This window comes from Solea senegalensis, linkage group LG1, assembly GCF_019176455.1.
Source record: "Solea senegalensis isolate Sse05_10M linkage group LG1, IFAPA_SoseM_1, whole genome shotgun sequence".
NCBI lineage: Eukaryota > Metazoa > Chordata > Actinopteri > Pleuronectiformes > Soleidae > Solea > Solea senegalensis.
This window is the reverse complement of record NC_058021.1, coordinates 21,259,485-21,272,959: the sequence shown is the minus strand read 5'-3', so window position 1 is coordinate 21,272,959 and position 13,475 is coordinate 21,259,485. Positions and strand designations below refer to the sequence as shown.

The window sequence follows — 13,475 nt, the reverse complement described above, 5'->3', positions numbered from 1 at the left end:
AATCACTCAGATGCAGGTTAATTATGCTTGATAATTGAAAATGCCCAAATACAGCCTTCTAAATTCTAAAGTTAATTGGAAAAGCCAGTGTGGTTTAAGGCGGGAAAGGTGTTGGTGTAGTAAACTAAACATTGAATGTTTTACACATTCACACATTAATACATACACCTTGGTATGTTTCCTCTATAAACGTTTGCTACGAACAGAAAACCAGAATGTTCTACTTTCCAGACGTTCCTCCACCACCATACTGGATGTTTTTCCGCAATATGGTGAGTTTAAAATAAACAAATTAGCTCAGAAAATAAAGCTCACAAGCCAGTTTGAGTGCTAGCTGCTAACATGACTTGACAAATTTGATTAAATGTTTATTTATACATCTTGTAAATGTGTTTTGTTGTACAGGTAAGCAGCCATTAGAGCTAATGTGTATTTTAAAAGTTTATTTATAAACTACGTAAATGTGTTTTGTTTTTACCCCAACCCTGGTTGACATTTCTGTAGCCTAAAAGTTTATTTATAAATTTTCAGACATGTTGCTAATGACAACCACAATACATTTAAAATGTCGAGATAAAACATGTGCTCAGGTCCTGTATTATGTACAGAACTGTGAAAAAAACATCTTAGGCAACCATTAGATTTGTTGTACTGACCATACAGTATTTCTAAATCCCTTCATTAAAACACTTTGCTTCTCTCTCTACCTGTCGTCCCAGCTGCAGTATGGAGTGGTTGTTTTCTGCCACAGTCAGTATGGCTTCCTGCTTGGTGAGAGGCAAAGAAAAGGCGAGGGTAAAAAGACCAGAAATAGAAAATAACACTCAGCAATAAAGCTCATCTGTGCTACGTTTTTGACACACGTTGTTCTGTAACTTCCTGATGTGCGACAAAGAAGAAGAGTACAATAATGAGAGCAGAAGAGTAAAAAAATAATAATAATGAAAAAAGAGAGGCATTACTTCTTCATGTGAAACAAACATATAATGTTTGTTCACTCTGTGTGGCAGCAGTTTCATTTTAAAGTTTATAGAAGAAGCCGGAGAGGTTGAGAGGATTAAAAGAAAGAAGTAGATTTTTATATATATAAATATGAATTAGGTGAAATTAGTTTCATGTAAAACACAGCAGACAAAGTGAATAATGTAAACTCTACAATGTGGAAATCTCAGAAATGTTGTTTTAGTTAAAACAGTGCTAGTAATCTGTATTTCCCACTTTACCTTGATGTGATCCGGTGGCCAGTGCAGAGATGGTGAAACAGGTGTCATCAAACACGGCTCAACAGCTTTCTGTTCTATTCTATTAATCTGATCTTAAACCATTCCTACTTACACATCAACTATGCTTGTGACATAACAATGTTGTTGTCTGTAGCGTCTCTTGGATACAAGTATGGGTGGCATTATATTCCATTATTACTAATGTCCCAAGGCTGTGACACACAATTGTATGTGCACTGTATACTGTTGTATGTATGTATTGTTGTATAGTGGAGTTTGTTTTTCTTTCTCTACCATAATAAACTAAATATATTATATATATAATATAAATGTCACTTGTTCCAGAAGGGATTCAACACACCATTAACCGCCTGCTGTGTGCTAAGACACATGCCAGTGGAAAATACACAGTGGAAGAGTGTTTTGTGTCCTGATAAATGTTTAATCTTTGACAAAACTTTGCCCAGTTTGTAAGCCTTTGGGGAAGTCTGAGCACAAAAGCATGTCCTGAAATATTTCCAATAATTTTCATCATTTGTAAGTCGTAATGGTGGTGTGTGCTGTTCTTTCTTCGTCTGGAAGGCTGGCCCTGAACGTGCCTGACAACCTGCACAGAAGGCATTTAACCTAACATCTGTCACTGTGGTGTATCACAGCATAACTCTATATGTAGATTCCATCACCAGATAACCTGCATTGTAAATGCAGTATTTACTTCAAACAGGAGTAAGCATTAATCACGCTTGTCTTTTCTACATTGTTTGGTGATATAATCATCCTCATCCTCTCGAAGTATATACATGGGACTCCTCCGTTCAATCTTGCAGGATTCCCAGAGGCTTTGAGGCCGACACTGCTGAACTTTGTCCTTGTTGTTATCTTTTCTCGTGGAAACACCTTGTGACTCTTAAATCCTTAAAAGAGATCTTGAATAAAGTATAAGGTTTTAATGTTTTTAGTTCAAAAGGGACATTTAAATTGCTCAAATGTATACACATTATTGGTTGTAGTTGTGGAATTTAGCTTCAAGCTGATGAATCACAAACAGGTTATTCAATATTTTACATGTAAAATGTTTCTTTTAGGAAGGTCTTATCACTTAACTCAACTTATGACCCGGTTCACCACAGAGTCAAGTTGTGTTATACAGGTAAAAGGGTTATCATGACAACATGATCAGTCTATATTGAAACAGAGGTCCACATGAAACCAAGGCAGGGTAGCTTTTGGCACACTGAACTGTTCTAATCGTTGTGATGTTTATTTGTAGACCGCCCTCAGGACAGAAGAGGTGGGCTCACAGCGCTCCCTGGTGCCCAGTCCTGACACGCACACTTCAGGGTAAGTCCATCTTAGCACCAGTTCAGCTGAAGGACTGAACATGTCCTCTGTGACACGCACAAACACAGGTGCACTGCCACCCTCCCTGCACCCCCCTCAGTTCCTGCTGTGTTAAAACCAGCTTTCAGGTCACCTCCCACTGCCATCCCCCTGACAGAGAAGGAGCAGTTTGTCATCACCACTGCTGAGGTAAACTCACCTTTCAAATCCAGACACAGAAAACATTGTGGTCATCATTTTTAAATATAGCACACTTAAATTGACTTAACTTGACACAGCACTTCCTCTGGTCCTCGGCAATAGAACCTCCGCCTGTGAAAACTGAAGGACAAACAAAGATTTCTCAGTTTCTTAATTGTAGGTTTGTAGATTTTACAACATAAAATATTATATTTAGGGGTAAATATGGGAAATAAATGTATTCACTTGCTGTTCCCTTTGGTAGTGTGGATATAGAATGCCTGAATTCACCTATGGTGCTTTAGAAAAGGCAGCGCTCATAAAACAGAGCTGTTTTACAACACTAAATCTCAGTAGGTCCTCACACTATCAGCCTCCTCTCCAGATAACTTGGGGAGTGATGATGCTCCTCCTTTTTGACTTGATAACATCTGACTTAATCACATCAGTCTCCTCTCAGTTTGATCACAATTCCTCTCTTTCCCTCTGTTCGTCTTGGTTTATTTGTCTTGCACTCTTTCTCTATCAGTATTTTGAGGGAGATGATCCTCCCGAAGTCACAGCCAGAGAGATTGACCCTTTGATGGATCAACCCAAACTGTTCTGTTGGGGATTTGTGTCGCTGCCCTTAACATTTATCTCTGTGTGTCATACAGTATATCTAGTGCATACAAATGCAAGTGGAGTTAGCTGTTACATTTGACACCGTGCTGTGGATTTGCAGTGAGTTTAAGAACCGGTGTCATATTGAGTCGTGAATCAGTCTTTCAGTGTCTATCTTAATTACATCTGTTCATCATTCAGCTTGGTTGAACTATTTGCACTGTTGTTAGAATTGGAAAATAAAACAGTTCTGACTCTGGGTGCTTTTACTGTGAAAAAAAAAAAAAGGCTTATTTTCAGGAGACTTTAATTTTAGGGTTGAATTTTGCTTCTGTAAAACAACATTTATATGGTTTCTCACGCATCATGTATAATGGGGAGGAACTGTGGAGAAGGGAGTCAGACAAAATTAGGGAGCTTGGAGGCGCAACATCCTTCATTGATGAGTGAGTCTTTTTGATAAACTTGGCCGCTGGACTGAAATACAGCAGCAGGGTTTGTGATGTCGCTTGCCGGTCATGATCAGCAGTGCTGTCGCTAAATACACCAGATTCCTTTGTTAAATATTGAGATTTTAGACATTTCCCTGGTAATTGTTGGAGATTAGCCCACATTTTTAGGATTGTTGTCTTTTTAACTGATCTACAGTTCAGGATTGTTCAGCTTGATTCTTGTGTCGGGCGTCGCTTCCTGTGATGGAACTCTGACCAATCAGTTGCTGGCATTCTGGCAACGTCATGCAGAATACCTACTCAGCTTGCCAGAACTTTGCCAAAACTTCTCCAGAGCAGGTATTAAGAAAGTACCTGGTACCAGGTGCTACGCTAGTGGAAATGCAACTTAACCGTGCTGAGGCGAGTCAAGCCAGTGGAAACACGCCATGACATAAAGGAAAAACTGAGGTGACTGTGACAGATGGTTTTCCATCAGGACAGCTCTCGTCAACTTTAATTTACATTCCACAAAGTGACTCATGAGCAGCCTAACTTATCTCGGAAACATGTCACGGAAAGTACATGTGGGTGTGTCAACACATAGACAAGGATTCCTGGTTGGTAGTTGTGATGTCCTTTCACAGAACTGTAAACAGGTTATGTGTGTTAGTCTGCCATCAGGTCACCGTGTGGAAGTCTTCGCTGACCCTCAGGTCCAGATCTCTGACACAGCAATGAAAGAGCAGATTGGAAACCTGCAGATTGAGACACTTGACCTGGTACAGAGACACACTGGCATGCTTTCACCCTGCCATACAAAGTACTGTCAGTGAGCACTCATTTAGGACACTATAGAAACACTGGGATGGCCTCCCTTTGCTCTCTCGATACAGCCTCTGTTCCAGCAAGGGCACAATTTATGTCTTTGAGATTCTGGCAACAGAATTTCACACACATAAATTCTGTTCCTGCTGGTTCCATTTTCATTTGGAAACTCCAGAACAGCATTTTATTCTGGACACATCTGTGAAAATGATGACGCAGGGACCCGCACTTACTGTACCTCCTGTCTGGTTCTTATCAGACATGATTATCTGTGAACAAAATTCCATTAATACTTTCACTTTCACTTTGTCACCAGTCTCGTAACAGAAATCCTTCCTCTTACCATGTACGATTGTCATTTCTCATTAGTAGTACTTCCTGGGGTTATTGTCCTGGTTGGAGGTGACATCTGTGAATTTCCGATGGCAAAATCTGTCATGGCGCTGGTTAAATGCTGTGTCTGTGATCGGTAAATCGATTAAATGGTTGTCACTTGAGCATACGCATTGTTGTTTTCAGAAACTTGATCAGTGTTGTTTAGTCACTAAAAGTTTATTTGTTCATCCAAACATTTTGTAGCTTTTTTCGATGTGTTTCGTGTACTTAATATTTAGTTTATACATTATTTCTATTGTGAATATTGCATATAATTGCACTGCGGTGTAGAGGTAAAATGTAGACTGGATAAACAGACATTGGTGTTCAATAACTGTCAGATAGAGGGAAGAAAAAAAAATTGCTCTTCAATTATTGAACACCAGCGGCCCTGATTTCTAAAAAGGTGGCTTTAGAAAACGCCATCTCAGTCGACCTCTACAGTCTTCAGGCTGAACACAGATCATCTTTGTTTTGGAAACACCATTTTCTACCCAGTATGGATGTAGCGTCTGCTCCATGCTGACATCACCGTATTTTTGTCAGCTGCTTGTCCAAATGTCCAAAATCCCTCCTCTGCCTTCCCCCATGCTGACCTCCAGTTGCTATGGAAACAGTGTGCCATGTCACAACTCGGGAGTGGTTTTTAAACAGACTTCATTATTTAACTTTTTCTTTCAGGTCCTCCCCTGAATTGCTTAATGATAAACTTTAAATTAAAAAGCACTGCCTGTGGAGGCAAAGCTGATTAAAAAAACAAATCTCATCACAGAACACTGTCATGTTAATACCTGAGACAGGATTATAAAGCTATAGCTACAGTAATAAAGTTTATTCGGTTCGCCCTGCAGTTGGAACTCTGTGTTTTCAGTCCAGTGGTCAGACAAATGAGATTATAAACCTTGTGTTGATGTCATGAATCTTAGTCGCTCTCTTGCTTACAGATATCCAGTGAGTCAGGACTGCAACCCTCAGAGGGTTCGTGTAAGAATCATCTCTTACTCACTCAGATACACTGCAACAGTTTTTCAGAAACACACATCATTTACTCCGAGCTGTCAGTCTTTCACTGTGTGTATTAGACATGAGCCTGGACATGTCCAAAGAGGACAAATCTGATCAGATTGGCAGATGCATGGAGTCTCTGATGCATAGACAAGTGTGTATTTGCATTTCCATTTAGGACATTTTCTGGCAGAAACACTGACCTTGTCAGAACCAGTTGTCCTCATGGAGACCAAAACCAAAACTTGGTCCTCATGAGGCAAAACATCATTTCTAAGGAACTGATTAGGTCGAGGGCTAGTATTTGAATTGTTTGGTTAAGGTTGCTTGGTTTGACATTCACTGGTTATGGTTAATGTTAGAGGTAACACTTTGTTTAGGCTGTCTAAATAAATGGAAGTCAATGCAGTGCCCTATGAATAATAGCTACACAAACCTCTGTGTGTGTGTGTGTATGTGTACATGTATTGATGTCTTTGTGAGGTCCAAAATACATACAAATTTATCTGTGTGGGGACATTTTTGTCTGGGCCCTCAACTTTAAAGAGCTTGGTTTTAGTGTTAGGTGCTTAGTTGTAATGGTTAAGGGGCTAGGGAACGCGTTATGACTAGGATGTGATATAAAAACAAGTGTGTGTGTGTGTGTGTGAGGACGCTCCTCCACAGATGGAGCCCATGGCTGAGGCACAGTTTGACACAGAGAGCAGGGACATGCTGAGGTGCTTCATATCACTCTGAACGCAACAACACAGCACGCAATCACTCACACGCACGCGCACACGCACACACACACACACACCTTGATTAGCCATGATCTTTCTCCTTTCATATTACTCACAAGAGCTCTTAATAAACACTTAGAAGAAGCATGGGTCCATTTAAATCATTAAGATGAATAAAGTGAGCGCACTGCAAGTTATGTATCAGTGTATAAATAGTCGAGGTTTTAATGCTCTTAAACATATGTTAATACTAATGTTTATAGGTAACATATTCAGGGTTTACAAAATGCGTTTTTTCATAAGTCACAAAATAGACAGTTTTTTCTTTTCTTTTTGCTCAGGTGTGTTTATATAGTTGGTGGGGAAAAAAGCAGCCTAAATGCTCTGTGTTCTACAGGTTAAGTTAACTTGTGATGTTTGGATTTGTTGCCTCCAGCGTCCCTGTTCGGTTCCTCAGCCTAAATTGTTTGAAATTACTTTGAATTTCAAATAAACAAACAGCCGGGAGGCTTCCATCAAAGAGCCTGAGCCAGGTATTTTTCTGCTACTGAAACTAACACCAGATGGAACATTTAGTGTGAATATCACACGCTGCTCCTCTGTAAGTAGTTTCCTGGATTACACTCCACCTTGGAAAATACTTAAGTGTTAATTTAGTAGCTTTCTGTTCCATCGCCTGTTATATTCAGAAACTAAATATGTTCATTTTCAGAACTTCCCTTGACTTGGATCTATACACATGAAAGTCTTACACAGGAATGTTCAGTGTAACTGTGTGACCTGTGACCCTTTGTGTTGCTTTATGACACATGTAAGGTATTGAATAATCACTCAAGGTATTGAATATTCATTCAAGGTTATCACTTCCTTCCTTGATTCCTTTTCTATGCGGGACATCAAATTTGGAAATATAAGTGGTAACACACCCACAGAGACAGATAAATAGCCTACCATGCTTTGCTCCTAAGACTAAGAGTCTTCACTTTGTAACAGACCTATATGTGTGTATATGTATATATATATATATATATATATATATATATATATATATATACATACATGGTTAAGTGAGGACAAGCACACCATTTGTTTAGAGATCTAAATCAAGACTGGAAAAGCTTTTAATCCAGATGAACATTAAATTGAGATTTTATAAACTCGCATTACATCCAGTGAAAATGCGGATCACACTGTTTTCATGTCTCTCCTCCTCAGGTCTGCTCTCTGCTGGACAGGTGACTGTACAACAGACTGAACCCTAACAGCACCATGACCATAAACGTTGCAGCGGTCAGGATGGAGGTGTGAACTCAGGCAGTGATCACCTTATTCAGTGAGATATGACTGTGACTTTGTTAAATCCTGCTTTTTATTATCATCTCATGGTTTGATGACACACTAGTTTTACTCAGAAAGATGCTTATGTTGTCGTTTTTAAACCAGTGTTTTAATCTTAATTTTACTGAATGAATTCATGTGATTTTAACCAGGGTTTCTTATAAGACTTTAATCTTGTTCATATTTATTTATTCATTCATTCATTCATGCAGACTTTTAAATACAATTATTAAATGTGTGGCTTAGTCTAAATAAAGGTTATGTTAAGTAAGTTGACATCATACATTTTGTGTGATTTATACATTTTGTATCTGATGATCATTTTATACTTTTTTAACATTTGAATGTAATTTTTAATAAAAAAGTTTGTACTCTTAGTGAGACATAATGTGGTCTTGTCTTATTTTTCCCCAAAGCTTTTTCTGATGAGTTTATACAATAACTGAGATCAAGTGTTTTACCTGTGTTTTAGAGAAATATGGTTGTTACACTGGTGGAAAAGCACAGGTTAACATGTTTGCCTGTGACGATATACTGAGACAAGCCCCAATTTATTTAACATACAGAGACGGTCATGTTATCACTAGTGTTTGTGATAGTCAGGTTGGGGTGGATTTTTCTTGCTTGCTACATAATGTTCTGTTTCACATCTGCGGGACCTAAAAATGGTCCACCACTCTGCTTCACTCAGTTTAAAGGATAATAATGCCTTGCTCAACAACAGCAGTGGACGTGTTGGGTGGTGCAGCCCTTCCTCCATTGCTGCTGCTGCTGCTGCTGCTGCTGCTGCTACATCCCTGGCACACGGCAGAACATAACGTACGTGTGACTCCTCTGTGGCACAGTGCTGCGACATCAGAGCACAGCCCAAGTGTAAACAAGCCAAAAACTCTTCTGATGTCATCACTACTGAACAACACAAAATGTCATTCATGAAAACGATGCGCACTCTTGCACAAATGTGATTTATGAGGAAATCTAATCTGTCAACACATCAGTTCAAATCACTGGAACAACAAGCTTTGGTAAATTCATGTTCTTTCTGGTTGCCGTGGCTCCATAAAGCAAGGACCTCCTCTAAAGTTCATATTATAGCCTTACTCTAAAGCTATGAAAACCACTATATTAAAGCAATTTTACAAGCTTACAATAATACTATATGATAGTATAATCACTTTTCTGCAAGGAAGTCAACAAAATATTTGAATCTGGACTGTTAAATCCCCCAAGGTTGGACTGAGATTTTATGTCTCACCAGAAGCCGGTACTCTGTGTAACTCTGTGTAACGTTCACCTGTTCTCATGAGACTTTTTATTTATACTGTTAAACAAGAATTATAGCCATGAGGCAAATTATCTACTATGGCGACCCCTAAAGACAGAAGCCAAAAGAATAAGAAGAAGAGGAAGAATATCTGTTTAAGTGTTTCAGTGATGTAATTTGTGTCCTGGGGGACAAAATGTAGTGACTAAATATTTAAATAAATAGGTGTTGTGAACATCTACTGGTGTATTTTATTGTTTAACGACATCTTATGTCTCATATACATAAGAGGACAATGGGCACTAGTTTTTTCCAACTTCACGAATATTCAACAATAAATCAGATGTATGTATAAGATTGTTTTAATTACAGTTATCATTTACTTAATTTCCAATTAAGTTAATAATAGATTTGGTTTTATTGTGAAGTATACAGCATTCCATACCCAAACAAGCACTTTTACTTTGAAATTCCATGAGGTATCATCATTGCAATTCAATCATGATGGAATATTGTGATATCATTTTATATTATTATATTATTGACCACGTTTTTCTTTTACCCGGCCCCCTCTTGACCAGCCTAGTTACTCATTGGTGTTTTACCTCCCTCTGCGCTATACTGTTTATAACAAATCAACAATTCAACTGTTTCATTGAGCGAACAAAACAACATGAATCCTATTTCAAATATAACCTCTGACACGACCAAACCTTTACATCATCCCCGTGTGCGGTGCTGACGTGACGCTGCTCTCTGTGCGAGAGCGTTTTCTTGTGGCTGCACACGGAATGTGACACCGTGCACAAGTCCAGAGTGCTGGGTTTAGTGGGAGAACACGTGCGCGTCTGTTTGCCCTCTCAAGTCAGTTACATCAAGAACACATTTTTCAGAAGCTGGAAATGTGGTGCATCACTGCCATCGACCAATATATCAACCTCCTGTTTACCTGGACTGACAAGAGCGTCCCAATAACCGCTCATAAATCGGCTGTCCACACTGAACCTGCAGTGACCTCATGACATTTCATCCACTGTTCTGTAAACACATTTCCATCCAATTCATTTTCTACCACTTTATCCTCCACATGAGGGTCGCGGGGGAAGCTAACACAGGGCGATAGGCGGGGTACACCCTGGACAGGTCGCCAGTCCATCACAGGGCCACAGATAGGGAATGTTTTTGGACTGTGGGAGGAAACTGGAGAACCCGGAGAAAACCCATGCACACACAGGGAAGAACATGCCAACAGATGTATCTGTTCTAATGAACTCCTAAAAGTACCTAAATACATCTTTGATACGAAGTCGAGAGCAGATATATGCTCAAATAAAGTCTTGACGTCAACCTGGCTGAGTCACTCTGATAATCCACACAAACACATCCCAGTACAAACACATACCATCTGTCCATCAGCACAGTGACAGTCTAATAAACCTCACAAGTGAGTGACACATAACGCACATCCTCACCAGCTGCTTATATCAGCCAGGAGTGCCCGAGCAGACGTCTGTATGAGTTAGACGCGCACACACTTCAAGCATCAGAGGAGGCAAAGCTGCGACTCATCAGCGCAGGGAGCAACAATCTGCATCAACACTCTCCATCGATACAGACACCTCTGCAGCGAAAAGGTGTTGTTGAGTCAGAGGAAACATCGCACTTCTTTTAAGATAAAAAAAGAAAAAGATACAAGGGTCAAGCTGGCGGGAGATGAGACAAAGAACGTGTCGGAGGAGGGAGAGGCCAACAGAGGACCAGACAGCTCAGCAGACAGGGAGTCTCCTGGGCCACATGACAAGACGGTGCGTGTGGAAGTGGAGTGGGACATCCCCATGTCAGTGACACTGCCTGTCCAGGTGCAAGCTGACCCCGCACAGCAGCCCTTTCCCTTCCTGGACACGACACTGGCCGACCTGGGCATCCAGGAGTGAGTGAGCTCTCAGTGTGACTTTAGAAGTCCTAAAAAGGCCATTTCAGATTCATTAACAGGTGTGTGTGTGTGTGTGTGTGTGTGTGTATGTTTACAGGTCAGAGGTGAAGGAGAGGGTGGTGTGGGTCGACACCAAGAAGACGCAGGTGAAGAACAAAGCAGGGAAGCTGAAGGAGAAGGAGATCACCATCCTGGAGGTATAGTTATTAGTTATTATAGTTATGTAGTTATTACAGTGTAGTGTACTAATATTATGGTAGCGACATCTTTATATACAAAGCAACTGCCTGGTAACAACAAAAAAAGGATGCATTTTAACATTATTACCCAGAATCTACATGTAATTACTGTTATATTATCTTAATAGCACACCATTACCATTGTTATTACCAAGCTGGAAATATCATTAGAAATGAGATGATATTACTATAATATCACCACGATTTTAAAAGAATTATGACTATACTATAACATGTTGTTACTGTTATGTAATGTAAAATGTTGCCAACCTTTTTCTGTTTTGACCAACAAGTGCAGCAATGGGGCTTTTTTCAGAGGAAAAGCACTAGTTTAAAATCGTCAAAACGAAACGATGGCCCAGTTCTATCGCCCGTGCCAATTCTCTGTCACACTTTCCTGACAAATTCATGTCAAGAATCCATCGTTGGTCTCTGGGGTGTTAACAGCCCCAAAAAAAGCAAATGACACATTTGATTTGTGCCTGTAGGTGCGAGTGAAGGCCCAGAAGCCTGGAGATACAGAGCTGCAGGAGGTGCTTTACAGCACCGAGGCCCACACTGACCGCTCCTTCTGTCGCACTGGAATGGATATTCTGCCCTGGAAACAGAGAGGCACAGGTCTGGGAGCAGTTCTGTGTGACACTCCAAGCTTTTAATATCACTTGCGTCACTGTAGATGTCAGTATTTCATGACTCAGAATGAGATTTTGTTGAAAAACTGTTTTTGAAAATGTTTTTGGGTTAACCTTGCTGTAAAAGTGAGTTGACCCAGCTGTGGTCAGCTTTGATCTCTGAGAAAATCGGTGAACTGTGAGACTGATGTGGATCAGTCTCACATCAGTGTGTTACAGCCTTAGGCAGAGAGATGGCATCACCCCAAACATTACATCAGTGCCCAGATAAAAATCTTTGGACATCAGCAGTCACAGGAATCTGTGAAAATCTGCTGGACGTCCCGGTGTTACTTTCCTCCACAGGCATCTGCACAGTTTAGCGAGTCAAAGAATATATCAGATTACAGCAAATGTAAAAATACTGCCCTAAAGTGGCTATTTATTATCATTTAACAACACCTCTCTGTCTGTGTCAGGGGAGACCGAGCTGTCGCCAGTGCAGATGACAATGGCGCTGGAAAACAAGCAGCCTGACCTGAAGGAGCCTGAAAGACAGCGGGAGATCTGAGGAAAAACAAATACACGACTCATGGGAACGCCTTAATCGCACATGAAAACTTCCAAAATAATGTTACATCCACCACTGGAAACGGAAATCACTTACCCACTCGATGGCTCGATTCAAAATCACAGAAAAGAATGATGATTGAGTGTTACTTTCTTACTAGCAGTGTCGTCGCCATAATCTGAAAAAGAGCTGCACATTCTTAAGGTCTCAAACTCGTGGCTTGCGGGCCACATGTGGCCCCCCTCATCGATTTCATGGGGCCCCGACACTTAATATAAGATATAATGATATTTATATTGTGAAATATTTATCATTTCATATCAAAACAAACATAAATATTGTAATTTCAATGTCTTTTTCTCAAAAGATTTGACTTTTTTTACTTTACTGACCACACTAGACACTCAGTGCCCCCCTCCCAGGTCATTTGAGTTGGAGACCCCTGCTTTAGACAGAAGTTAATGCTGACTGTTCCCCTAACTCGACATTTTGATTTTAATAGGCAGGCATGCATCGGTGCAAAGTATATGAGATGTGCTCAATTTAAAAAAAATCTGTCAAATGTGTTGTAGGATACCACTTTGTAGTTTTATACTAAAATTAGAAATACCACCTTGCAAGTTGTTTGCCTCTGCCAGGCAGTTAAATCTGTCCAAACTAATAATATATAGTGTACTGTAACACCAGGTTGAGACAATAACTAAATAAATGTCACTTTATAACATCGCGGTGTCACAGTGTGATTGAACTTTGAACCTTTGGACGTAAAACATCGTTCCTTTGACACGCGTGTGTGAAATGCTCTCATACC

General features: G+C 40.0%; 1 protein-coding gene across 1 annotated transcript; it reads left to right on the top strand.

The window, feature by feature from the left end:
* Positions 1 to 215: 215 nt before the first annotated feature.
* On the top strand, positions 216 to 13,388 carry si:ch211-196f5.2 (uncharacterized protein LOC556372 homolog). The gene is made up of 9 exons (XM_044025274.1): positions 216 to 272; positions 2,494 to 2,564; positions 2,633 to 2,753; positions 3,274 to 3,349; positions 4,463 to 4,560; positions 10,834 to 11,240; positions 11,341 to 11,440; positions 11,971 to 12,100; positions 12,573 to 13,388. Exons 1-9 carry the CDS (start codon positions 216 to 218, stop codon positions 12,662 to 12,664), a joined length of 1,152 nt encoding a protein of 383 aa, XP_043881209.1. The 3' UTR covers positions 12,665 to 13,388.
* Positions 13,389 to 13,475: the final 87 nt, after the last annotated feature.

Excerpts from the sequence above, each read along its gene's own strand:
- si:ch211-196f5.2 (XM_044025274.1), top strand. The coding sequence starts at position 216 with ATGTTCTACTTTCCAGACGTTCCTCCACCACCATACTGGATGTTTTTC. Across the intron at positions 273-2,493 it reads GGATGTTTTTCCGCAATATG|ACCGCCCTCAGGACAGAAGA; the intron begins GTGAGTTTAAAA and ends GTTTATTTGTAG. Across the intron at positions 2,565-2,632 it reads CCTGACACGCACACTTCAGG|GTGCACTGCCACCCTCCCTG; the intron begins GTAAGTCCATCT and ends GCACAAACACAG.